This window comes from Bos indicus, chromosome 15 (genome assembly GCF_029378745.1).
Source record: "Bos indicus isolate NIAB-ARS_2022 breed Sahiwal x Tharparkar chromosome 15, NIAB-ARS_B.indTharparkar_mat_pri_1.0, whole genome shotgun sequence".
In the NCBI taxonomy this organism is placed as follows: Eukaryota; Metazoa; Chordata; class Mammalia; order Artiodactyla; family Bovidae; genus Bos; species Bos indicus.
In genome coordinates, this window is record NC_091774.1 from 14811946 (window position 1) to 14837534 (window position 25589).

The 25589-nt window shown below is 39.5% G+C and overlaps 2 protein-coding genes across 8 annotated transcripts in view; one reads left to right on the plus strand and one right to left on the minus strand.

The window, feature by feature from the left end:
• The window catches only part of MTMR2 (myotubularin related protein 2), a 110254-nt gene extending 105139 nt beyond the window's left edge, over positions 1 to 5115 (plus strand). For all 5 annotated transcript variants that reach the window (XM_070803339.1, XM_070803343.1, XM_070803340.1 and 2 more), the window contains 3 exons: positions 927 to 1040; positions 2851 to 3027; positions 3724 to 5115. In XM_070803339.1, the coding sequence (XP_070659440.1) occupies positions 927 to 1040; positions 2851 to 3027; positions 3724 to 3885 (453 nt within the window). In that variant the 3' untranslated portion in view covers positions 3886 to 5115. The remainder of the gene's footprint in view (positions 1 to 926; positions 1041 to 2850; positions 3028 to 3723) is intronic.
• Positions 5116 to 13383: 8268 nt separating this feature from the next.
• The window catches only part of CEP57 (centrosomal protein 57), a 41670-nt gene continuing 29464 nt past the window's right edge, over positions 13384 to 25589 (minus strand). For all 3 annotated transcript variants that reach the window (XM_070803345.1, XM_019975354.2, XM_070803346.1), the window contains 7 exons: positions 25383 to 25499; positions 24706 to 24783; positions 22808 to 22915; positions 22183 to 22260; positions 16411 to 16649; positions 15714 to 15858; positions 13384 to 14582 (listed from right to left, as the gene is read on the minus strand). In XM_070803345.1, coding sequence (XP_070659446.1) covers positions 14352 to 14582; positions 15714 to 15858; positions 16411 to 16649; positions 22183 to 22260; positions 22808 to 22915; positions 24706 to 24783; positions 25383 to 25499 — 996 coding nt within the window. In that variant the 3' untranslated portion in view covers positions 13384 to 14351. The remainder of the gene's footprint in view (positions 14583 to 15713; positions 15859 to 16410; positions 16650 to 22182; positions 22261 to 22807; positions 22916 to 24705; positions 24784 to 25382; positions 25500 to 25589) is intronic.

Genomic DNA, 25589 nt, shown 5'->3' on the forward strand with positions numbered 1-25589 from the left:
TAAATTGTTTAAGAAGATAAATTTGCCTTGTTATCCTGCTTATAAATTTAGGAAATTTGAAGGCAAAGTTGTCTTCACTCTTGTCCCTTCTGTGTGCAGTTTGTGCTGTTTTCACCCACTCTCGGGCAGGGATCATTGTAGGAAGACTTGGCACCAGTATTTATTTACTAAGCCCACAATCCAAATATTCATGGAATTCCTTTTCACAGTCCTATAAATGGCACAGTCTTACATAGAAGCTTTCAAATAATTCTTGAAACAGTAAATGGTTAGGATGGATTATACTAAATCCCTTACCTTCCTGGGATCTGTAATTGGTCCTTGATAAATTACCCCCAAATTGTGTTGTTTGTGTAAGACATCCAGTCAAACACCTGTCCTAGTTAAAGAGAGTGAATTTTCTCTTTTAAGAAAGGCTGCCAAAGTACTGGATTATAAGATATGGTTTGAGTGCATGTTCCTTGAAAAGATGAGTAAGGTTGGCTTTTAAACGAGCCACACATCTCCTTTTCTCGAGACATTGATATTTTTTGTGTAATTCCTAAAAACTATGCTGTTGAAAATTTAAAGAAAAATCTTACTATGTTGCTTATGGTCATTCTTGGCAGAGAAAGACAAGTCAGATCAGCCTCAAGTTGAGGGTTAACTGATATAAATGGACAGAAGAACAGCAAGATCACAGCATTCAGATTCTTACTGTACAAGAAAAGGAGATATTAGGAGAAATTATCTCAGCAAAGTGATATTTGCTGAAAACCAAGCAAATATTAATATTAATAATACTGTAATAGCTTAGAAATATATAGTTTTTGAATACTGTTTAGCCTAATTTTAAGAAGTTTTACAAAGCACCCCCCAATGTACAGGGATGAACATGCTTGGGAAGCTGTCCTAATTATTTCTGTGTTTTGCTGTTTGATTTGCAGTTTCCTACAGCATTTGAATTCAATGAGTATTTTCTCATTACCATTTTGGACCACCTGTATAGCTGTTTATTCGGAACATTCCTCTGTAACAGTGAACAGCAGAGAGGCAAAGAGGTAACACACGACCCCTGCCTGTCCCGCCTGTCTCTATACATGCTTTCTCCAGTGAGTGCAGCCTGGGATGGCGTTCAGCGGAACAGTTGTTCTTTTGCATGATGCCTTTGGCCATGTGTTCTTTTATATACTGTAGTATGCTCACTTCTTTCCACACGTCTGAGCTTGATCCATCTTAAAGCACCTCTGTCATGAGGATGGGTCGGAGGCAGCGTCTGCTGAATGGAACTCAAGTATGTGGTGTCTTAGGAGCCCTCGTGTACCTGTTACCACACTTCCTGCAGGATGGAAGTCCATCAAAAGCAGGGGCAGCAAGATATAATTAGCAAAAAATACACATTTGAATGAACGCACAGCTCAATTCCCAAATACATTCTCATACATATGAACCATTTTAGTTTTTTTTTAATTGTAAAATAATAGCATAAAACATTCAAACACTGAGAAGATATTAAGGAGAAAGTTAAATTTCTTACCCCACTTGCCGAGGGATACCACTTTTCAGTGGTTGGTATTTATAAGAAATGTAGAACGATTACGTTTCAAGTTTTACTTCTGTGTTCCTCAGAACACATCTGCCTTATGTATGAAGTTCTAAATTATCTTGATTAGTGTCTCCCGCTGCTTCAATTTCCATTCTTAAAAAATGTGACTCTCAAATAGGTTTTTCATGCTTTTCTGTAAAGCCTAGTGGCAAAGAATGCTTGGTCTGGAGCTAGGCTGCCTGGGTTCAAATCTTAGATCTTTCACTTACTGTGTGAAGTTGAGCAAGTTAATTTCAGCTTCTGTAAAGTAGGGATAATAGTACTTAACTTATGTACTTACTAGTGCTTACTGTTGTGAGGATTAAATAAAATAAACCATACAAAACACTGCGATAATGGCCATTAGTAAGTGCTTCCTGGACTAGAAGTTCCTTGAAGATAGATGCTAAATTTTTAAAATCACCCTTACATCTTCAGTAAATATTTCTATGCACACAAGCCAATCAAGAATTTATTGAATGTTAGATAATCAGTGGATAACTTCCAAAGATACTTTTAGTTTTTGAGAGCCTCAAGTAGGATTTACTATATCTTAAAAAAAAAATGTTTTTAAAACTGAGCTATAATTTGCATTCCATAACATTCACTTTCAAAGCATATAATTTAGTGATTTTCAGCATATCTAGAGTTGTATAGTCATCACCACCATTAATTTCAGAACATTGGGAAGAAACCCCATGCCTGTTAGTAGTTACTACCTGCCCATTCCCGTCTCCTCTCAGACCCTAGCAGACTCCGTAATCTCTGTTGGTTTGCCTCTTCCGGACGTTTCATAGAAGTGGAATCGCTTGGGATGTGGCCTTTGTGTCTGGCTTCTTTCAATTAGCATACTGTTTTCCAGGTTCAGTTTGTTTTTATCATCATTGTTTCAGTTCCTTTTTATTACTGAATGACACCCCGTTGTACCGTTGTCGCATTGCATCCGTCTACCGGTGATGGACTCGGATTGCTTCTACGTTTCGGTCGTTGTGCCCGATGGCCGCTCTCACCATTGTGCACAGGGTTGCTTGTGCATGTGTTTTCACTCGTCTTGGATGTATCTAAAGGGTGGAATTGCTGCTATGGTAACTCTGTTTACCTTTTTGGGGAGCTGCACTGTTTTCCACTGCTCTCTAATTTTAATCGAAGTGGTGCTGTTGCCAAAGTGTCTGAGTTCTGTCCCTCTAAAACAGTTTAAATGATCCCAAATGCCTTTTGACAAATTTCATCTAAAGTACCATTAGCTTGTGTAGTGGAGAACCTTAACCTATTTTTCCTTCTTATAGAATCTTCCCAGGAGGACTGTGTCGCTGTGGTCTTACATAAATAGCCAGCTGGAGGACTTCACTAATCCCCTCTACGGGAGCTATTCCAATCACGTCCTTTACCCAGTAGCCAGCATGCGCCACCTAGAGCTCTGGGTGGGATATTATGTAAGGTGGAACCCCCGGATGAAGCCCCAGGTATATGCCCTGCAATATCCAGTGAGAGGTTTTATCCAGGCGGTTGTATGAATTACTTTTGTCCCCTATACAGTGGCTAGAAAAGTTATCTGTGCATATTTAAAATTTCCATTTTTTCCTGTTAACAGTCACGGTGGGATAGTGGAAGAAGCACTGCGGTAGGGATGAGTGGTGCCCTGGCTCTGTTGTGACTGGCTTTTTGGCCTTGCACAGGTCACTCCTGCTCATTCTCATCTTCTCTCCTCCGTTAAATGAGGATGCTGGGCCGGATAACTTGTAGAGGTTGGGGAAAATGCTTTAGGGGAGTTAAAAGCCATTTTTTAAAACGTTACAGAATATTTGCTGCCTAGAACTGTTTAAAGGACTAAAAGTCTGCAACTAAATGACAGGAAATCTTTAAGTATTGGCTTTTAGATTATGTCGTTACTTAATTATTTGTTGCATTTGGCCAAGCACCAGTTTCAGGGTGTTCTGTGGAAAGAAACACCTGGGGAGACCAGGGAGGCCAGTGAAAGAGCTGCGGGTCAGTGGAGTTGTTGAAGTTGGTTTTCACTGCTGTTCGGGAAAGGTGGGCGTGGTCGCATAGCTGAAAGGACACACTGGACATTTAGGGACGAAGCTAAATACCAGAATGATTTGACTTCGGGTTTGTTCCGGATTGCTTAGTTAAGTAACTTTATGGTATTGCTCTCGTAGGAGCCCATTCACAACAGATATAAAGAACTTCTTGCTAAACGGGCAGAGCTTCAGAAGAAAGTAGAGGAGCTACAGAGAGAGATTTCCAACCGATCAACCTCATCGTCAGAGAGAGCCGGCTCCCCGGCGCAGTGCGTCACGCCTGTGCAGACGGTCGTGTGATGCGCCGCTCGATGGGGCGCGGTCGCCGTGAACTCTGATGACAGTGGCAGCTTCATGAGGAGGAGGGCTTCTGAACATAGAACCCGTCTGGGAGAGAACTTCAGTCACTTTATTTATTTCAGATCTCTCTAGGATGAGTTCAGAACTGTAGCGGTGCAGGTGGTTTAAGGGAAATAACCTCACGTGTAATTACATGATTACAACACTAATCTTCTAAGTCGCCCAAAGAATATTAAAATGCTTGAATCCTGGCTCCACAGTGGGAACAAGTTTCTGATTTTCAAAGGAAAATACTGTCTCAGAAGTTTTGGTGTCTGCTAAAATCAAAACACAAACTACTTGAGAACAACACTTCTTGGCGGAAGAGCGCTCATTGCACAGAAGGTGGAGCATCAGTCTTCCAACCAATCCTGACATTCCGTGGACTTGGGCATACTGGGCCCCATGTAGATAAATCAAGATGGGTTAATGCTCCTTTCTCAACACCATGGGTTTGTCTTTTTTGTAGTAAGTAATTTACTTTTACCATTCAAAACCCATGTTCTTCATATGTAATAGGGTATATGATATTGAGGATACTATAGTGTAGTAGTAGTTCAAAATTATTGCCGTCATTATTTATGTGCTTAATTTAAGATATATTAGGTAGCTATTCCAAAACGATGCCTTACAGATGTGCTTGGGAGGAGACTGCAGGGCAGAGAGTGGCAGCCGTCCAGGATTTCAGAGAGTTCCACATCCTTCAGATCAGTTACTGAAAACATCATGAAACGTATTTTGAAAACTCATTATCTGCCCTACTTTATCTTATTTACTTTTTTGTATGTGTTTGAAGACAGAAGTTAATTGTTGAGTTTTGAGGCTCTATTTAAAAGTTTAGTAGGATTGACGTTTTTATGAAGTCTGTATAAAGAGCATATGATGAGAAGTACTGTGCTCAAATTTTACATGAAATATTTTACTGCTACTTTCCTTTGCAAATTCTGTAATTCCACCAAATGATTAAGTCTACCAAAGAACTTATTGCATGTAAAGATATATTACAATCTCCATGCCAGTAAAGGGAATCCTGCCTCACTTTTTGCCTGCTACAGGAAGAGTCTAGCGCTGGTATAAACACTCAACTCCCTGGTGTCTGTTTTACTCTGTATAAGAGCCATATGTTATATACTGTAACACAAAGGAGCTTCTTGTCCCTTGGGTCTTTAATTAAAAGAAAATTTCAACTGACTTTTAAACTTTGTCCTTGTTCTAAATTGTCTTAAGTTGCATTTGCAGAAATTTTTTTTTTTTTTTGAGGAAAGGGTGTTTCATAGCAGCTGCTTTAAGAGAAATGTTCAATTTGAACTGACAGGGAATTCCCTGGTAAGTCCAGGGATTAGAACTCTGCACTTCCACTGCAGGGGGCATAGGTTCCACCCTGACTGGGGAACTAAGATCCTACATGCTGCAGCCAAAAAAAAGATATGTAAAATTTGAACTGATAAATAATACTCAAAAATAGCATTTTTTTACTCGTTAACTCAGTAGACTGAACCTATGCCCTGCTCTTGATTTTGCAATGAGTAAGTATAATTTCTGTTATTAATATATCCAATATTAGCAATAAAGGACAGAAATAATATGGACCTAACAGAAGCAGAAAATTTTAAAAACAGATAGCAAAAATATACAGAAAAACTATACAAAAAAGGTCTTAATGACCAGGATAACCACAATGGTGTCATCACTCAACTAGAGCCAGACACCCTGGAGTGTGAAGTCAAGTGGGCCTTAGGAAGCATTACTACAAACAAAGGTAGTGGAGGAGATAGAATTCTAGCTGAGCTCTTTAAAATCCTAAGAGATGATGTTGTGAAAGTGCTGCACTCAGTCTGTGAGCAAATCTGGAAAATTCAGCAGTGGCCACAGGACTGGAAAAGTTCAGTTTTCATTCCATCCCAAAGAAGGGCAGTGCCAAAGAATGTTCAAACTACTGCCCAAGTGCACTCATTTCACATGCCAGTAAGGTAATGCTTAAAATTCTTTAAGCTAGGCTGCAATAGTATGTGACCCTAGAACTCCAGATGTACAAGCTGGATTTAGAAAAGGCAGAGGAACCAGAGATCAAATTGCCAGCATCCATTGGATCATAGAAAACAAAGAAATTCCAAAAAAACACATCTACTTCTGCTTTATTGACTACACTAAAGCCTTTGACTGGGTGGATGACAACAAACTGGAAGATTCTTCAAGAGATGGGAATACCAGACCACCTTACTGCCTCCTGAGAAACCTGTATGCCGGTCAAGGAGCAACAGTTAGTATTGGACATGGAACAACGGACTGGTTCCAAATTGGGAAAGGAGTATGTCAAGGCTGTGTATTGCCACCCTGCTTATTTAACTCACATTTGGAGTACATCATGGGAAATGCCAGGCTGGATGAAGCTCAAGTTCTATCAAGATTTTTGGGAGAAATATCAATAACCTCAGATGTGCAGATGACACCACCCTAATGGCAGAAAACAAAGAACTAAAGAGCCTCTTGATGAAAGTGAAAGAGGAGAGTGAAAAAGCTGGCTTAAAACTCAACATTTAGAATACTATGATCATGGCATCTGGTCCCATCACTTCATGGCAAATAGATGCACAGACAGTGACAGACTTTATTTTCTTGGGCTCCAGAATCACTGCAGATGGTGACTGCAGCCATGAAATTAAAAGATGCTTGTTCCTTGTAAGAAAAAGCTATGGCAAACCTAAACAGCATACTAAAAAGCAGAGACATCACTTTTCCAATGAAGGTTTGTATAGTCAGAGCTAAGGTTTTTCCAGTAGTTATGTGTGGATTTGAGAGTTGAACCATAAAGAAGGCTGAGCACCAAAGAACTGATGCTTTTGGACTGTGGTGTTGGAGAAGACTTGAGAGTCCCATGGACTCAAGGAGATCAAACCAGTCAATCCTAAAGGAAATCAACCCTGGATATTCATTGGAAGGACTGATGCTAAAGCTGAAGCTCCAATACGTTGGCCACCTGATGCGAAGAACTGACTTATTGGAAAAGACCCTGATGCTGGGAAAGATTGAAGGCAGGAGAAGTGGGTGACAGAGGATGAGATGGTTGGATGGCATCACTGACTCAATGGACATGAGTTTGAGGAAACTCCAGGAGATGGTGAAGGACAGGGAGGCCTGGCGCGCTGCAGGCCATGGAGTTGCAAAGAGTCGGACACAACTGAGCGACTGAACAACAGTAAGCAAAAGTGGTACCATGATGATTTGGTCATTGCCTGAAATTTGTTACAAGAATGTTTATAACAGTATTGACGTGACCAGTCCGTTAATATTAAAGCTACGTTTTCTACTCCAAATACTTTCTAAATCCGTTCTCCATCCATTTTGCGATTTCCCTCACTTACCTTTGCGGGAGTCTCCGAAATGCAGTGCCTGTAAGATAACCCTGTAGTGAAGACGTCAGCATCATGATGGCACAAGTGCTTCCTTTTCTCTCCCTTTTACTTGTAACGAATCAGACATGCATAACCGGACAGAAGTGCCTCTGCACAGCACACCAGGACACCTGAGATTCCTCCATCTGCGTATCTGAAACTGGCTGGATGAACCCCCAGAGGAGGCCCGGGAGCCGGAGATTTGTGGTGACACTGGCTGCAGCGGCAGCGCCGACCTGCCCAGCAGAGGAGGGGCAAAGTGAAAGGGGCGAGTACAAGTCTGCCCAGCTCTGGGGCTGCAGTTGGAGGGTCCCACTGCTCTTCAGCAACACCCTGGGTTTCTGAGGAGAATCTCCATGACAGACCAGTAGTTAGTAAAGAGATTGAATCAGTAATCAAAAAATCAAAAATGCCACAACACAGAAAGCTGCAGAGCCAGATGGCTTCCTTGGTGAATTCTAGCAGTCATATAAAGAATCAATACAATCTTCCTCTTGCAAATACTGAGGAGGAGGGAACAATTGCACTTATCTACAAGTACATTGATACCAAAACCAGATGAGGATACAAAAAAATTAGACTCGTATCTCTGCTGAATATAGATACAGAAATCCTCTTAGCAAACCAAATTCAAGAACACATAAAAAGGATTATATACCATGACCAAATGGGACTGATCCCTAGTATGTAAGGATGGCTTAACATATGCAAATCAATAAATGTAATATATCATGTCAGTAAAGTGAAAGAAAAGCTACATGACCATTTCAGTAGATGCAAAAAAAGATAAACATCTTCCATGACAAAATACAACATCCTTTCATGATAAGAACCTTTAACAGATTGGGTAAAAAAAGAATATATCTCAGTAAAGGCTGTATGCCCCAAACCAACAGCTATCAATGGAGAAATGCTGAAAGTTTTCCCTCTAAGATCAAGAAGACAGTGAGGCCCACTCTCACCACTCTTGTTCATTATAGTATTGGAATTCCTAGTTAGAGCAGCTAGGCAAGACAGAGAAAAGGCATCCAAAATCAGGAAGGAAAGAGTAAACTTCTCTATTTGCTGATGATTTGATTTTATACGGATATAATTGTGGTGTCAACCAAAAAACTATTGGAACTAATCAACATTTTCAATAAAGTTATATCATGCAGAAGTCAGTTGTATTCCTTTACAATAATGATGAAGTACTGAAAACTGTCCCACTCAAAATAGCATTAAAAGCAGTAAACTGTTGAGGAAAAGTTTAAGCTAGGAAAGTGAAAGATCTGTACAATGAAAACTACAAGACTTTGTTGAAGGAAATCAAAGAGGACACAAATGGAAACACATCCTATGCCCATAGAATCGAAGAATTAAAATCGTTAAGATGACTGTTACTGCTCAAAGCTATCTATAGATTGAATGCAGTTCCCATGAAAATACCAAAGGCATTCTTTACAGACACAGAAGAAACAATCCAAAAATTTTTGTGGAACCACAAAACAAAACCCCAAATAGCCAAAACAATCCTGGGTAAAAAGAACTAAGCTGTGGGAATCATGTTTTCAGATTTCAAACTATACTATTAATACAAAACCACAGTAATAAAAACAGTATGTTACTGGCACAAGAAATAGACACACTGACCACTGGACTAGAAAGACCAGAATTAAATCCCACTGAGAGAAAAGGCAAAGTGTTGGTAGCTTAGTCATGTCCACCTCTTTGTGACCCCCATGGGCTGTCGCCTGCCAGGCTCCTGTGTCCATGGAACTCTCCAGGCAACAATACTGGAGTGGGTTGCCATTTCCTTCCCCAGGGGATCTTCCTGACCCAGGGATTGAACTTTGGTCTCCTGCATTGCAGGCAGATTCTCTGCCATCTGAGTCACCAGGGAGGCCCCCAGTCAACGAACATTTGATGAGGGAGCCAGAACACCCAGTGGGGAAAGGTAGTCTCTTCAATAAAGTTCTGGGATACTGGAGAAACACATGCAGAACAAACCAAATTGGATGCCTGTGCTGTGCTTAGTCGTGTCTGGCTTTTTGCCACCCTGTGGACTGTAGCCCACCAGGCTCTGCCGTCTATGGGGATTCTCCAGGCAAGAATACTGCAGTGGATTGCCATGCCTTCCTCCAGGCAATCTTCCCAACCCAGGGATCGAACTCCTGCATTGCAGAAGATTCTTTACCTTCTGAGCCACCAGGGAAGCCCAAGAATACTCAAGTGGATAACCTATCTGTTCTCCAAGGGAACTTTCTGACCCAGGAATCAAACTGGGGTCTCCTGCATTGCAGGTGGATTCTTCAGCTGAACTAGCAGGGAATCCCAAATCAGATGCCTACCTAACGCCATTCACAAAACTTAAATAGTGGTGTTGTGAATAAAACAGCCTAATGTGATATTAATAAGGCAATGAGGGGCAATTTTTGAAATGTAATCAAAGAAGGCCTGCTTTGAATATATTAACATAAATCATACATTAAAATAATTAACTTGAAATGAATCAAAGCCTTAAACCTAAGACCTGATGCCATAAAACTTCTAGAAGGGAAGATGCACAATATTGGTCTTGGCAATGATATTTTTTGGACATGATGCTAAAAGCACAAACAACAGAAGCAGAAAAGAAGGGAGACTACATCAAACTCAGAAGCTTCTGCACAGCAAGAGAAAGGGTGAAAAAAATAGGCTAGTGAAAGGGAGAAAATTTTTACACCCCAGAGTAAGTCCCACTATAACAAACCTTCAAGCTGGGACTCTCAAAGACACAAACAGGCCTTCACAGGGCCAATCACGTAAGTTCAGGTGTCTTGGCGTACATAATCGTGCCTGCATCCTCTACAAGTGGTTGTGCGTTTGTGCACTTTGCTGTACACTACCATAGTGTACAGTACTTTATTTCAAGCCCAGGATGCACAGAAGCAAGCATAAAAGCAGTGGTGTATAACCAACTGTGTGAGTTGGGTACCTAGGCTAACTTTGTTGTACTTACAAACTGGACCTACGAATGTGCTCTTGGAATGGAACTGGTTCATACGTAGGGGACTTACTGTATTAAATAAGAGGTTAATATCCAAAATATATTTAAACAAAAATGCAACTTAGTAACAAAAAAATCCAAATGAAAAATGGACAGAACTAAATGGACATTTTTCCAAAGAGGACATCAGAGTAGTCCATGGGTACATGAAAAGGTGTTCAGCATGCCTAACCTGCAGGGAAATGGAAATAAAAACCACAGTGAGGTACCAACCATACCTGTTAGAATGGTTATCATCAAGAAGATACGTAACAGGTGCTGTCTGGTGAGGCTGTGGAGAAAAGGGAACCCTTATACAGTTGCCAGTTAAGAGGGGTGAACTGTGCAGGTCCACTCGGATGTTTTTCAATAGTTAGATACTACAGTATGACATGATCTGAAGTTGGATTTGTGGGTGCAGACATACTGTTCAAGGGTTAACTGTACACAGTTGATGGGAATGTAAACTGGTCCAACTGTTATGTAAAATACAGAGGTTCATCAAAAAATTAAAAATAGATCTCATACTTCCAGGTAAGGAACCAAAGTAAGTGAAAATAGGATTTCAAAGAAAATAATGCATTATTCCCATGTTTACTGCAGCATTATTCACAGCAGCCAAGATATGGAAGCAACCTAAATCCATCGGTGAGTGAATGGATACAAATAATGGATATATACACACAGAATATTATTCAGCCTTGAGAAAGGATTCCAGTCATTTGCAACATGGAGGAGCCCTGAGCACATTACGCTAAGTCAGAGAAGGACACTGTATGGTCTCATATGTTGACTCTAAAAACATCAAACTTATAAAAATCAGTAAAATAGTGGTTAGCAGGAGATGGACAAAATTGATGTTAAGGGTACAAACTTGCAACAAGTAGTAAATAACCCATAGAGAGAAAGCACAATATAATGAGTGCAGACAACAATATTGAACTATAGTTATATAATGTGATAAATGGTACTACAGTGGCAATCATATTACAATATATAAATGTATCAAAGTAACACACTATACACCTTGAATTTGTACATTACATGTCAAATTTGTTCTATTTGAAAACCTTACAATAAAGATGTTTTTAACAAAGCTACTTACAAGCTGTGTTCCAGCAGTGTCATTTCAGGGATTGGAAGTGACACCCATTTTGAAATGCATGTAGTTAAGTATTTAGGAAGACATAATAAAGATTGTTTCCAACAAAGCTACTTGATGCTGTATTCAGCAGTATTATTTCAGTGCATGCAAGTGATACCCATTCTGTAATGCATGTGTTCAAACACACTTGTAATAAAGGTGTTCCTGACAGAACTAAAAGATAATCCACTGGGGTGTGTTTGGAAGCTGGGGAGAGCAGTCTTAGCACTTTTATATCTACAGTTATACTATGTTTATCTGACTATTGGTTGCACAGGTCTACTTTTTCCTTTATGATTAGGGATATGAAATTTACAGACAAACTTGTGTGGTTAAGTCAAAGCTCCTGAGTCTCCTGGCACTTGTCTGCTTACCCTTCTATTCTCACTGGCATAAACTCAACTTTTATGTACAAGTACTACTCAACTGGTCCCAATTCTCCTACGTAAAGTGCAGATTCCTGCATCCTAGCCTGTTTCGTTATCCTGTGGACCTGAAACTGTTCTCCCTCAAGGCCATTGCTGTTGTGTGGGTGAGGAGTCATTGCCTTCCCCAGGAAATGATCCTTGCTTCACCACTCCCTTCTCTGCCCCGCCCCGCCTCCCTCTGCACCACCACAGCACTGCACACCCCACCCACCACTGTCCCAGAACGCATCGTCAATGCAGTAAAAGGCCTAATACGCTTAGTGACCACAGCCACTGCATTTCATGCTGCTAGTCTAGACAAAATCCTAGAACTCCATTTCAACCCCAGGCAAAAAGGAATCTCTTTAATATCTACTCAATGTGTTCACTAGCACTAAATTGGGAAAGGAGTACATTAAGGCTGTATATTGTCACCCTGCTTATTTAACTTACTTGCAAAGTACATCATGAGAAACACTGGGCTGGAGGAAGAAGCACAAGCTGGAATCAAGATTGCTGGAAAAGTATCAATAACCTCAGATATGCAGGTGACACCACCCTTATGGCAGAAAGTGAAGAGGAACTAAAAAGCCTCTTGATGAAAGTGAAAGAGGAGAGTGAAAAAGCTGGCTACAAACTCAACATTCAAAAAACGAAGATCATGGCATCTGGTTCCATCTCTTCATAGCAAATAGATGGGGAAATAATGGAAACAGTGACAGATTTTATTTTCTTGGGCTCCAAAATCTGCAACCATGAAATTAAAAGACGCTTGCTCCTTGGAAGTAAAGTTATGACCAACCTAGACAGCATATTGAAAAGCAGAGACATTATTTTGCTGACAAAGGTCCGTCTAGTCAAAACTAGGGGTTTTCCAGTAGTCATGTATGGATGTGAGAGTTGAACTATAAAGAAAGCTGAGTGCCGAAGAACTGATGCTTTTGAACTGTGGTGATGGAGAAGACTCTTGAGAGTCCCTTGGACTGCAAGGAGATCCAACCAGTCCATCCTAAAGGAGATCAGTCCTGAATATTTATTGGCAGGTCTGATGCTGAAGCTGAAACTCCAATACTTTGGCCACCTGATGTGAAGAACTGACTCTTTGGAAAAGACCCTGATGCTGGGAAAGACTGAAGGCGGGAGAAGAAGGGGACGACAGAGGATGAGATGTTGGATGGCATCACTGACTCGATGCACGTGAGTTTGAGGAAACTCGGGAGATAGTGAAGGACAGGGAAGCGTGGCGTGCTGCAGTTCATGGGGTTGCAGAGAGTCAGACGTGACTGAGAGACTTAACAACAATAAAGAGTGTCTTATATACTGTGAGACAGTTCAGTTTTGTTGGATCTGGTTTCTGTGTAAGCATGAAAAAGGCAAATTATGTATTAAATACCATATATCCTTACTGTTTCTCATAAGAGGTTAATGTTCTATTTAAAAATGTATTTTTTTTGAGAGATTACAACAAATAAAGCCTTTATTAACAGGCTGCTAAGGAAAATTTCAGTGTTTCCTTAAAAAAGCTGCTTTATTGATTTCAGTGGCAAATTTATAAAGTTAACATGTCTTGAACTATTCAAAACTATGATTCACATTATTAACAATGACAATTACATGTGTACAGTTAATATTGCACTCATACTGTACACAAAATTAAATAATCAGGGATTTTGAGTTTAAGATTAAAAACCATAATGCCTTGAAATGAATAGCATGATTACAAACAGGTATTATCTAAAAATACATATGTATATACTTTACAACACCTCCCTTTCTCTCTTCATTTGAAAACCTCATTTACGTCATTAACAATTTGTTTATAGTTTTAAAAATGCTTTTGTGATTTTCACATTTAACTGATTTAAAATGAATGCATCTTTAAAAATTTTAATGGTGAATTAACATCAATGCAAGTGTATTTAATACTGACCAATGTCTGTAATGTCAAAAAGCAAAATAAAGCAATCCTCTTAAATATGTATAAATATTTAAATATAGAAAACCTCCATCAGTAGTCAAAATGGAGCATATTTAATGGTTGTATTGAAAAGTAAAAGCAGGCGATTCATGCCAGGGAAGATTTAAAAATGAGACTTTTCAAACAAACACTGCCTATGGGATAGCCTCATACTTTGATAATTTAAACCTAATTTTACTTATATAATAGAACTATTTAAAAAAATCACACCCACAAGTAAAAAATTGGTAATTTGTTTACAAAGTGCAACATCTCAGTACAGCAAATTCATCTCAAACAAAGAAACAGAGTATGTGTGGCTTCTTGGCCTTTAAAACTACCCCCCGTTTCTGTTTAGATGGCTACCATTTAGTTGTGATGTGTGGCACAAGAAGCCTATGTAATGTAGCGTGGGTCCCTAAATGCCTGCTATTAAGTAATTCCAACATGAGACCTGGAAAGTCAATATCTGATTGATGAGGTACAGATTATGTGAATAAAATTTATGACCTGGTACCAGTCAGTAATCCCAACACAAACTATTGCTTTGTAATGAATTCTGTATGGATTGCATATCTTTCAATAACTGAAGATTTTTCCTGCTTTTTTCTCCAGGTCTCGGTTTGGCAAAGTCCTTCTTATTTGTGGTCCCTGTGGTTGTAGAACGGCTGCTGCTGTTTCCTTCCTCATCAAGAGTCTTTCTGGTGGCTTTTAATTCCTTCTTCTGCTTCTCCAACTTTTGCTTCTCCAGCTATACCAAAAAACCAAGGCAAGAAAGAAAAAGGAAAGATTAATAAAAACATATGCTTGCAAAAACTGGTATTTTTAACTCTCATGCTAACCAAAACGCATATATATATTTTTTTTCCCCTGGGTTTTTTTTAAAGCCTTCAAAAACCTATTGTACTAGTGTATAGTGACATCAAAACAAGAGGAGAAATCAATTCTGGTGCTACACCAGAAGTTAGGATAACGCTGCCAAATGCAGGACAGGGTGTGTGAGAAGCAAGAAGGTTTGGGGGAAGTCAAGGAGGAGGCAAAAACTCCCACACGGGTAATGGAAGACAAGAAGGATTTTAAATAAATGAGGAAGAGAAAGGCATTCTTGAAACTAGTCTGAGCAGAGAGAAGCATGTTCTGGATAGATGGAATGTAATGGTTATGTATTAGTACTATGAAAAGGATTTTTTAATTTTATTATCTCTCTTTTAGAATAATTTAATTTCAAAGAGGGAGCTTTATTTTTACTTTAGCTGTTGGCTAAAATAAATTGCTGCTGGTGTTTAATTAGAAAAAGGTAAATTTAATGTACAGAAAACATTAACCCTGGTAGTCCGGTGGTTAAGAATCTGCCTCCCAGTGCAGGGAACACAGGTTCAATCCCTGCTTCCTGGAAGCTTCCACATGTCTCGGGGCAACTAAGCCCGTGTACCACAGCTCCTGAGCCTGCACGCCGTCATCACTGAGCCCACGCGCTGCAACCACTGGAGCCCACGGGTAGAGCCTGTGCTCTGCCAAAGAGAAGCCACCACCACGAGAAGCCCACGCACCACAACCCGCCAAAAGCAGTGAAGACCCAGTGCAGCCAAACACAGATAGAGAAATCTCTTTCATGTAAGAACATTAAATATATTCAGTACTTGGAAGATGTATTTCAGATGATAAAATCTACTCCAAGAGACTACAAGACAGTGTCTTCCTAGCCTGCTTAACACCAGTTCTTAATAACTAATGAACTGAATTAGTAAATATCTACAATAAGGAAATATTTCTTATAGCTATCTATGATACAATGTCATCAATTTACTTGAAGGAAAGGGTTTTTTGTTCTGTTTTATTCTTGTTTTTTAATCATTAGAAATGAGTAAAGGAAAACAGTTACCTGGGCTTGATATTTTCGAACTTTAGTTATCTGATTGGCTTTTGCCTCCATCCTTCCCACTAACGCCTCCAGTTCACACTCTAAGTTGTCTTTCAGTTCAACAGTTGGTGATTCTTGGATAAGTTTTGCAAGCTGCTGGTGATCACTATATAAAACACAGAAGAGGGCTTCGTTTCCTATGTTACACGGCTAAGTCCACTACATCTCCCTCACCATGGGATCCCTGCTTTGCCCATTAAAACGTGACTCATTTTTTTTAAATAGAGCAAATTTCCTTATTATTAATGATAGTAAAGAAGTCCAAAAAGGGTACCAGAGGCACAGGAAAAAGTTTAAAGCACTAATTATCTATCTCCCCCACAGAGCATTACATAATGTAGAAAAGGAAAGCCCAGAGAAGGATTCTTGTCCTTCACTCACTTCCTAACTTATCAGTTACATTTAGATAAACTTAACTAAACTTCTGGTCTTCAAAACATTTAACAGTAATAGAAAAGGGAGACACTTTGCCCAGAAGAGCTGTTATTTGTTAAAGTCCTAGTAACTTGTTGAGTGATTGGTAAAATGATTGTGTTCAGTAAATATTTCTTGAAGTATTTAAATATGATAGAATTATTAAAGTCACCAAGAAGTTAAAATGAGGTTTTAGAATTAAATGAAATTAAAAAAAAAAAAAAAAGGAAACAGTGAAACTCACAAGCTCATTTGCCCAAATTCATCTTGTAAAGTCTGTAGGACTTCAGACAGCTCTTCATTAACACTGCTAGAGGAGGGAGGTGTTGCTGACTTCTTGCTCTTCCCAGTTCGTGAAGACACTTGTTTTGCCAAAGGGATACTGCTGACTACGCGATCGTTGCACAAGACTTTGCTGTGTTGCTTCATTAGATGCAAGACATGCTGAACATTGGCTACCACTGCATGGCTGGGGCTGGTGGACTGAAGAAAAGAGAAGTAACTGAGGCCACATCTTCTGGAAAAATGTTTTTACCCCCTAACCTGGGTAAAAAGACTCTTTCCTTTCCCACAAAACCCCTATGATACAAACTTCCAACATTACAAGTGCATTTCCAGTCTGCCTCTTACACTCCACCCTACTGTCACGCATGTGGCTTAGTGCCCACCTCTGTCAGTTATGGAAGAACATCCCAACTGTCTGTCCTCCTGTTCCCTGTCTCTTAACTCCACAGTGCTATCAGTTGTCCTCCTAAAATATTATTCTGGTCATGTTCTCCTATTTAACACAATCTGATCTTAGGCCCGCTGACTCTAAATGTACAAACTCCTCGCATAGAAATCAAGGCCCTGTGGACACTAAGCTGCAACTTCGACACCTCAGCCTTATGTCCCAGTGTCTCCTACCTGCTCTGCACTCTTTCAGTAAACTGTACTTGCACATGCCATTTCTTTCATGTGCCAATAAAAAGAAAAGTACACAGTTCCTTATATGCTTTGTAAAGACTTTCTTAAAACCTCCAGTTCATTCATTGGTCTAGTCTCAGATGACCTATGGCATGTATCTCTATCACAGCATTTATCACAATAGATTGTTAACTGCATTTGCATGTCTATTTCATCTATTAAATAGTGTAAGTACTTCCAGGTGATAGAGACTGTTACCATATTTATTTCGCTGTCCTCTAGTAGGAAGCACTAAGTTCATGTCTGTCATATAAACAGCAGGAAAAACCTGGCAGCCCTCTCAAAACATTTTTGTTTTTGAACACTAAACAACTGTCTCAATGTGCAATTTCAATGTATAAACAGACAGTTGGGCCAACTTGGCTCCATAAGCATCAGCTAGACAGACTGTTTAAAATGCAGATTCCTGGGCAGCACTCCCTACTCAATCAGTTCAGGGTCAAGGCTTAGAAATGTACATTTAAAATTTGCCAATTGATTCTGATCAGCCAGATTTGCAAACCACTCTGCTAAGTTAAACAGATGCTTTGTTTACCCTAGTTTTTATGGTTAGGTAGCAAATCGAATTTAGTAATTAAATTAAACACTTAAATTGGTATTAGCTTTCCTGGTGGCTCAGGTGGTAAAGAATCTGCCTGCAATGCAGGAGACCTGGGTTCAATCCCTGGGTTGGGAAGATTCTCTGGAGGAGGGCATGGGTACCCACTGTAGTATTATTGCCAAGAGAATTCCATGGACAGAGGAGCCTGGCGGGCTACTATTGATGGGGTCACAAAGAGTTGGACATGACTGACTGTGTATATAATATACAAAGATGCATATACAACATCCAAGTGGGGTTTATTCTAGGGATGCAATGATACTTCAGTATGTGAAAATGAATCCATGTAATCCAGCATATCAATAAGGTGAGAAAGAAAAACCACATAACCATTATCACTTGAAAAAAAGCATGTGAAAAACTCCAATACCCATTAAGGGTATAAACTTTTAGCAAACTAGGAAGAGAGAGAAATTTCCTCAAGTTGATGAAGAGCATAGACAAAGAGCTTAAACCTAATATACTTATTGGTGAAAGACTGAATGCTTTCCCCTGAAGACCAGAAAAAGGCAAGGATGTCCATTCTCATCACTGTTACTTACAGCATGATACAGGAAATCCTAGCCCGTGCAGTAACACAAGAGAGAAGTAAAAAGGTACACAAATTAGAAAGGAAGAAATAAACTATCCTTATTTACATATGACATGATTTTTTACAAAGAAAAGCTTCAATTCAGTCAGTTCAGTCGCTCAGTCATGTCCGACTCTTTGAGACCCCATGGATGCAGCACGCCAGGCCTCCCTGCCCATCACCAACTCCCGGAGTTTACTCAAACTCGTGTCCATGGAGTCAGTGAGGCCATAGAAAAGCTTAATAATAATAAAAAAAAAATTCCTAGGACTAATAAGTGAATTCAGCAAGGTCACAGAATGTAAGATAAACATACAAAGCCCAAACATACTACTAATGATCATGTAGAAACAAGGTGAAACTCAACACAATTCACAACTGCTAAAAAAAACTGAATACAAATCTAACAAAACTGGTATGGGACTAATATGTTGAAAGGCCTGATGAAAGAAATCAATGATCTAAATAAATAAGAGATACACCATTCTCACGGCTATCAACAAGGATGTCAATTCTCCCTAACTAATACATTCCTATCAAAATCCAAGCACGACATATTTTTGGTAGAGAAGTTTAGTCTAAAATTCACATGGAAAGATGAAGTAGAAAAGCTTAAAGAATTTTGAAATTCTTTTTTGTTACTTTTCTGACCCTCCTTAAGATAATTTTATGTCTACTGAATTTAGAAATGAAAAAACTGTAACTTGTATTTGTCTTAAATTTCATTTTTTTCTAGCAATTAACTTTTATTGCATTTTACAAGTGTATTAGTTTATGACAATGTATAAATAAAAATAACTGGCCTTCACACTAGACAGTTTGGGATATACTCAAATTGATAGCACATTCTTAGCTGTTTGACTAATATTTCACAAAAAGCACAAATTATAACTTGTAGAGACCTCAGGGCACCTGAAACTATCACAACACTGTTATAGTGGCTCTGTGGGAGAAGCCAAGGGTGGGATGATTTCAGAGAACAGCACTGAAACGTGTGTATTACCATTTGTGAAAGAGATCGCCAGTCCAAGTTCAACGCAACAAATGGGGCTTGCAAAGCCAGTGCACTGGGACGACCCAGAGGGACGGGATGGGGAGGGAGGGGGGTCTGGGATGAGGGACACATGTACACCCATGGCTGATTCATGTCAAAGGTATGGCAAAACCACTACAATACTGTAAAGTAATTAGCCTCCAATTAAAATTTAAAAAGTTGAAAAAAAGACGACTTTGGGTTGAAAACCCTATCTTTGAACCTGCCCTGTTCAATCTATTAATGACGTCGATGGGAATTACCAAAGATAAGCAAATTAAATTTGGGGATAATACAAATACAACAGAAAACTGAACTAATCTAACATGGGTTCAGTTCAGTTCAGTTCAGTCGCTCAGTCGTGTCTGACTCTTTGCGACCCCATGAATCACGCATGCCAGGCCTCCCTGTCCATCACCAACTCCCGGAGTTCACTCAAACTCACGTCCATCGAGTCCGTGATGCCATCCAGCCATCTCATCCTCTGTCGTCCCCTTCTCCTCCTGCCCCCAATCCCTCCCAGCATCAGAGTCTTTTCCAATGAGTCAACTCTTCGCATGAGGTGGCCAAAGTATTGGAGCCTTAGCTTTAGCATCAATCCTTCCAATGAACACCCAGGACTGATCTCCTTTAGGATGGACTGTTTGGATCTCCTTGCAGTCCAAGGGACTCTCTAGAGTCTTCTCCAACACCACAGTTCAAAAGCATCAGTTCTTTGGTGCTCAGCTTTCTTCATAGTCCAATTGTCACATCCATACATGACCACTGGAAAAACCGTAGCCTTGACTAGACGGACCTTTGTTGGCAAAGTAATGTCTCTGCTTTTCAACATGCTATCTAGGTTGGACATAACTTTTTTCCTAAGGAGTAACCGTCTTAGTGACATGAAATCTATTGTTGTAAATTCTACTCAGTGGGGTTTTTTCTGCTCTCAGGGATACATATAGATGATGATGAACTTTTGAAGATAGCTTTATTTTTATTCTTACCTTCTTCTAGGTTACTAAATGTTTTTCTTCAGCGATTCATGATAAGATGTGCTTTGTGAGTTCCTTAACCACTTCACTCCATTGCTTCCTAAACTGAATATAGGCCTCTCAATTTGTGACCAGCACAGAATAGAGTGTCATGTTCTGGAGGTCTAGGAATTCAGCCTAGTATCTAATTCATGTTACAGGGAAGCCTAACATCCCTTTCACTCGTTAATTCCAGAGTCAACTAAAGTTGACTTTTACTCAGGTCTTTTACTTAGTCTTAGCATCAGCCTTTCTAGGTCCTATATTTGTGGAATTGATTTTTTTACACAGAATTTTTAATTAAATGAAGCACACTATAGGAATTGATTCACCCTTTGCCAACAAAGGTCCATCTAGTCAAGTACTTTGGCCACCTCATGCGAAGAGTTGACTCATTGGAAAAGACTCTGATGCTGGGAGGGATTGGGGGCAGGAGGAGAAGGGGACGACAGAGGATGAGATGGCTGGATGGCATCACTGACCCGATGGACGTGAGTCTGAGTGAACTCCGGGAGTTGGTGATGGACAGGGAGGCCTGGCGTGCTGCGATTCACGGGGTCGCAAAGAGTCAGACACGACTGAGCGACTGAACTGAACGGAAGCATTTCCAAGTAAAGCCTTATAGAAACGTGAAGGGCTGTCTGAGGTATAATGAGGTTTCATCAGTAGTGTGTTTGGACAGAGTCTAGGACCATTATGCTGAATGTTTACATAATGAAAACATTGGACGGGGAACTGTTATTAAATGGGTTCCAAATATAACTGAACATCAGACTGAGACTGGGCACCAATTAAATATACTTTCTAGGCCCCACACCTAAACAATTCTGATTTAGTAGAATTGTGGTGAGGCTTCATAATCTGCTTTTTCAAATGCACAGTCAATGATTCTGATACAGCTGGTCATCCTTTAAGAAACTGTTTCCAGCCCAACTCAGAGATTCTATAGCAAAGCAGAACCATGGTTAGGAGCAACAGATGACAAGAAAAAACGTAGGTCAAAAGGTATCTGCAATCCAAGAAGAGGTTAATAAATTTAGGGTAAAGGACAGCCAATGGCAAAATTTTTAAGGAATGATTTGTGCCACGCACATCTATAAAGGACAAGTGGAAAAGCTAGGAAATTGTTCCTTCCCCAAGCTTTCACTGAGAATTTACTGTGGGTTAAAGTAAATAAATAAAATGTATTCCTCAAGCCTCTGAAACTCACTATCTAGAGTTCGGTATTCAAGGTATTGAAACAGCCAGCAACACAAACATTAATGAAAAAAGTGGTATAAACTAATACAATGTTAAGCACTTCTTAGAAATCATCCAGTACTTGCTGCTATTTGACAAAATTACCATCCCCACATTTTTAAGCACTAAAGGAACTTAAGATTCAAGTCTATGTGTGGCTGCTTCTCCGAGAATCAATCCTTAAGCAATAAGCATATGAAGACAAAGAGGACGTGACTTCTTTTCACTTAAATGTCTTCAATCTATACCTAAATACAAATCAACAGAGCTGATATGAAAATTCTGGTGCTACAAATATACAGTTTCCCATTTCCTTTCCTATCCATAACCATACCTTCACCAAACCAGGGTCTCTGCTTTTGTTCATTACTTCCTTCCACATACACTCCACCTGCTTTAAAGTGTCCCACCGAGCCTTCCCCCTGTTCCCCAGTCCTATAAAACTTTCTTCCATCTCCTTCTTACAACACTAGGATCCCTTGGTAAAAAAGCAGAATAAGTTTTCACCATTTATAGGTATACAGGCAAATGAGTGGATTTAATTCAAAGATCTAAGTTGTACAAAAAAATTCAGAGTTCAACCAACTCACCTTTCCAGCTACAAATGGCATATCACCCAAGCATAATCGATAATGTGGCTGTACAGCAAAATAGTTCCTAGAACCCTTCTGCATGGAAGAGAAAAAAGGAAAGAACTTTTACTCACATGACGGTAAGAGCTGCCTATATAAGACTAACCTGCAACTTCACATAACTGTTGGGCTCCTGCTTGTTTTATCTCTACTGGCATTACGGCCAGTGCTCCTCATAATACTTTTCAACACACATCTTACCCCAAGGAAAGGCTAAGAAAGAAAAAAAATAGTACCTGACAAAACAGCAGTTAGTGTCAGTAGAGAAATTCTCTGTGTGTCTATATGCACGTACATACGTATACACACACACAAACTTTCAAGAGCAAAGGGTAATTAATGCAATACTGAATAATAACTAATATTTGTGCAGTGCTACGTAGTTCTAAAATGTTTTCATATTCATCATCTCACTGTTAGGGTTAAAATTTAGAAGGTATTACTTATCCCCATTTTCCCAGTGAAGAAACTTAGAATGAAACAGATTTTACTCATCCAAGACTGACGGACCACATGGTTTATGAGTACTTTCACATAAACTATGCCTAGCAATAAACAGTACCTTATGGTTCTTTTTTCATACCTTTTCTGGTGGTTTTGACTTCTTTTTTTTAATTCTTTTTGTATTGGGAACACATGAAGTTGCCTTATCTTCATAGATAAGTCTATTTACTTCTAGACCAGTCTGCAACTAGGAAAAACATGAGAGCCTAAAGTTAATATTGAAGAAATAAAAGTTATGACTCAATGCCACGTAAAGGCCTACACAAAACCTACAGCACTGTCATACAGTACAGATTAAAAAACACATCACAGCTGTGTAACTGTGTCTGGTCATAGCTATGTAACTATGCCTTGAGTCAATCTGTGAACATGTGTCCACGATTTTAAATCAATACCACGCTCTCATTTTATCTTGAAGTACTGTCCTATAATTTGTCCTCTGACTTAGCCTGGCTCCTTTTAGTTCTTTATTTGAGGTTGGTCTTTAAATTTTATCTAACAAGTTAAAGCCAATATTTCTAACTCAACCAACGTTTCAGTATTTTCTTCTTTTCATACACGGCATGTACAACAGTGCTAGACACAAAGCAGCTGGACAACAAAGTACAATCTTCCTCTTTTAAAAGCTCATAAGCTTAATGTAAGAAAAAGGAACTGGAAATCTATGTCCAAAGGAACTGGAAGGTATGTCAGAGAATGTAATTAAGCCCTTTTCTCTAGAAGCTTGCTGCTGCTAAGTCACTTCAGTCGTGTCTGACTCTATGCGACCCCATAGACGGCAGCCCACCAGGCTCCGCCGTCCCTGGGATTCTCCAGGCAAGAATACTGGAGTGGGTTGCCATTTCCTTCTCCAATGCATGAAAGTGAAAAGTGAAGGTGAAGTCGCTCAGTCGTATCCGACCCTTAGCGACCCCATGGACTGCAGCCTACCAGGCTCCTCCATCCATGGGATTTTCCAGGCAAGAGTACTGGAGTGGGGTGCCATTGCCTTCTCCATCTAGAAGCTTAGTAACTACATTAATTTAATATAGTGAAAATGAAAGTGAAAGTGAAGTCGCTCAGTGGTGTCCGACTCTTTGTGACCCCATGGACTGCAGCCTACCAGGCTCCTCCATCCATGGGGTTCTCCAGGCAAGAGTACTGCAGTGGGGTGCCATTGTCTTCTCCAGGAGATCTTCCCAACCCAGGGATTGAACCCAGGTCTCCCGCATTTCAGGAAGACGCTTTAACCTCTGAGCCACCAGGGAACTGCAGCAATTTAATACAGTAGAAATTCCATAGGCAACTACTAAGGATTTCAAAAAGGGCTGCTGTTTTCAACCTTTCCTTAAAAAATATAATTACATACATATGTACGTGTGTGTGTTGTCTTGAACGGTGGTTTTCAAACCTATGAAACAAAATTGTCTGAGTTTTTGAGAAAAATTCCGATCATCACACTGCTTCACCTATCCCACCTGGTGACCACGGCATGGGATAAAAATCCAGGGCTAGGAATAAGCACAGTTCATTTTCCTCATATGGTGGCTTTAGTGAATTAGTACAGGTCACCAACTATTGGGCAGCCCACTACCTTCACTACTGACCTGGTGTCTGGAGGCACCAAAGAAGAGAAGCTCTTATAAGATGGGATTACTGAATGAGGCTTTCAAACATTTCCAATGGTGACTGATGTGAAGTTTTATACGATTGTAAAGTTTTATATGATTATATGTATAGATTCTGGTATTTTTTGGTCTATTGATTAAAAAAAAAAGCTGGCTCAAAGTCCACAACTGGAAAAACCCTAAAGAATTGCTCAGCTTTTACTATCTGCCTATAAAAAAGTTTAAATTTTTCACATGAAGCTAAGTCTGCAAATTTATATACTGGACCATTCTGAAATATAAATAATCAAAGCAGTGCACATCTACATCTATTTATACATAAAGAATAGCAGGAAATGTGAGGAGCCTATCTGCTTACATTTCAACTTACCTGGGCTGCCTTAGCTTGCATTCGTTTCCTTTCTTGTTCTTCCTGACGGAGTTTTGCTTCCAACTCTTGCATTTTTTTCTAGTGATAAAAATATTAAAAGTGGTAATAGTGAAGAGAGTTTCAATGCGTTTTTGTTAAATTTTAATATAAGCAACATAGGGAAGTGTAAAATTTTAGCATGGTAAATATAAGCCCGTGAGTTCACCCTAGTAATGGCTCTGGGCTTGCCAGCATCCATGACTCTGCCTTAAGACTTAACAGAATTACGAGCGAAATCCATGGCCAAAGAACACAGCCTCCGTATGAAGGCCTATAGGCTACATGGAAGTTGGATCTGGAACCTTACAGTCTCAGTGGTATTAAGTACTTCCCAAATCAATCAATTAAAAGTAAAATTAGTTCAGAGAAAAACTTAAAGTGATACAAGACTTAAGGATACTGAAGAACATTTCATCTGTCAATATTTTCAAAAAGAACTCTTTCCTTAGGTACACTACTATTGTGAAATGTGAACTTTCTCTCCAAATTTATGTTTCTTCCTTAAAAAAAAAAAAACCTCCTATGTGTTTCTTTGCTATAAGGTCACTTTTTTCCTATAAAATATCTAGTATCATAAAATGACCAATTTTACAAAAGAACCAATATTATGCACTGGTGAGGAAGAAATTTTCACTGACTTCTGCAAGGGCCTGCATTGTGGTAAGCTTGTTATACTCCTGTTCCAGAAGGTCTAATTTTTCAAGCTGGTTTTGAACATGTGTTTGATCATGTTGTCGTTCTCTTTCCAGGGAGACCTGGGAAACAATATTAAATATAACATGAAAATATAGCATGATAATCTGACAAAAAACTGAAAAAAACCAATACAGAGTATAATAGGCTAC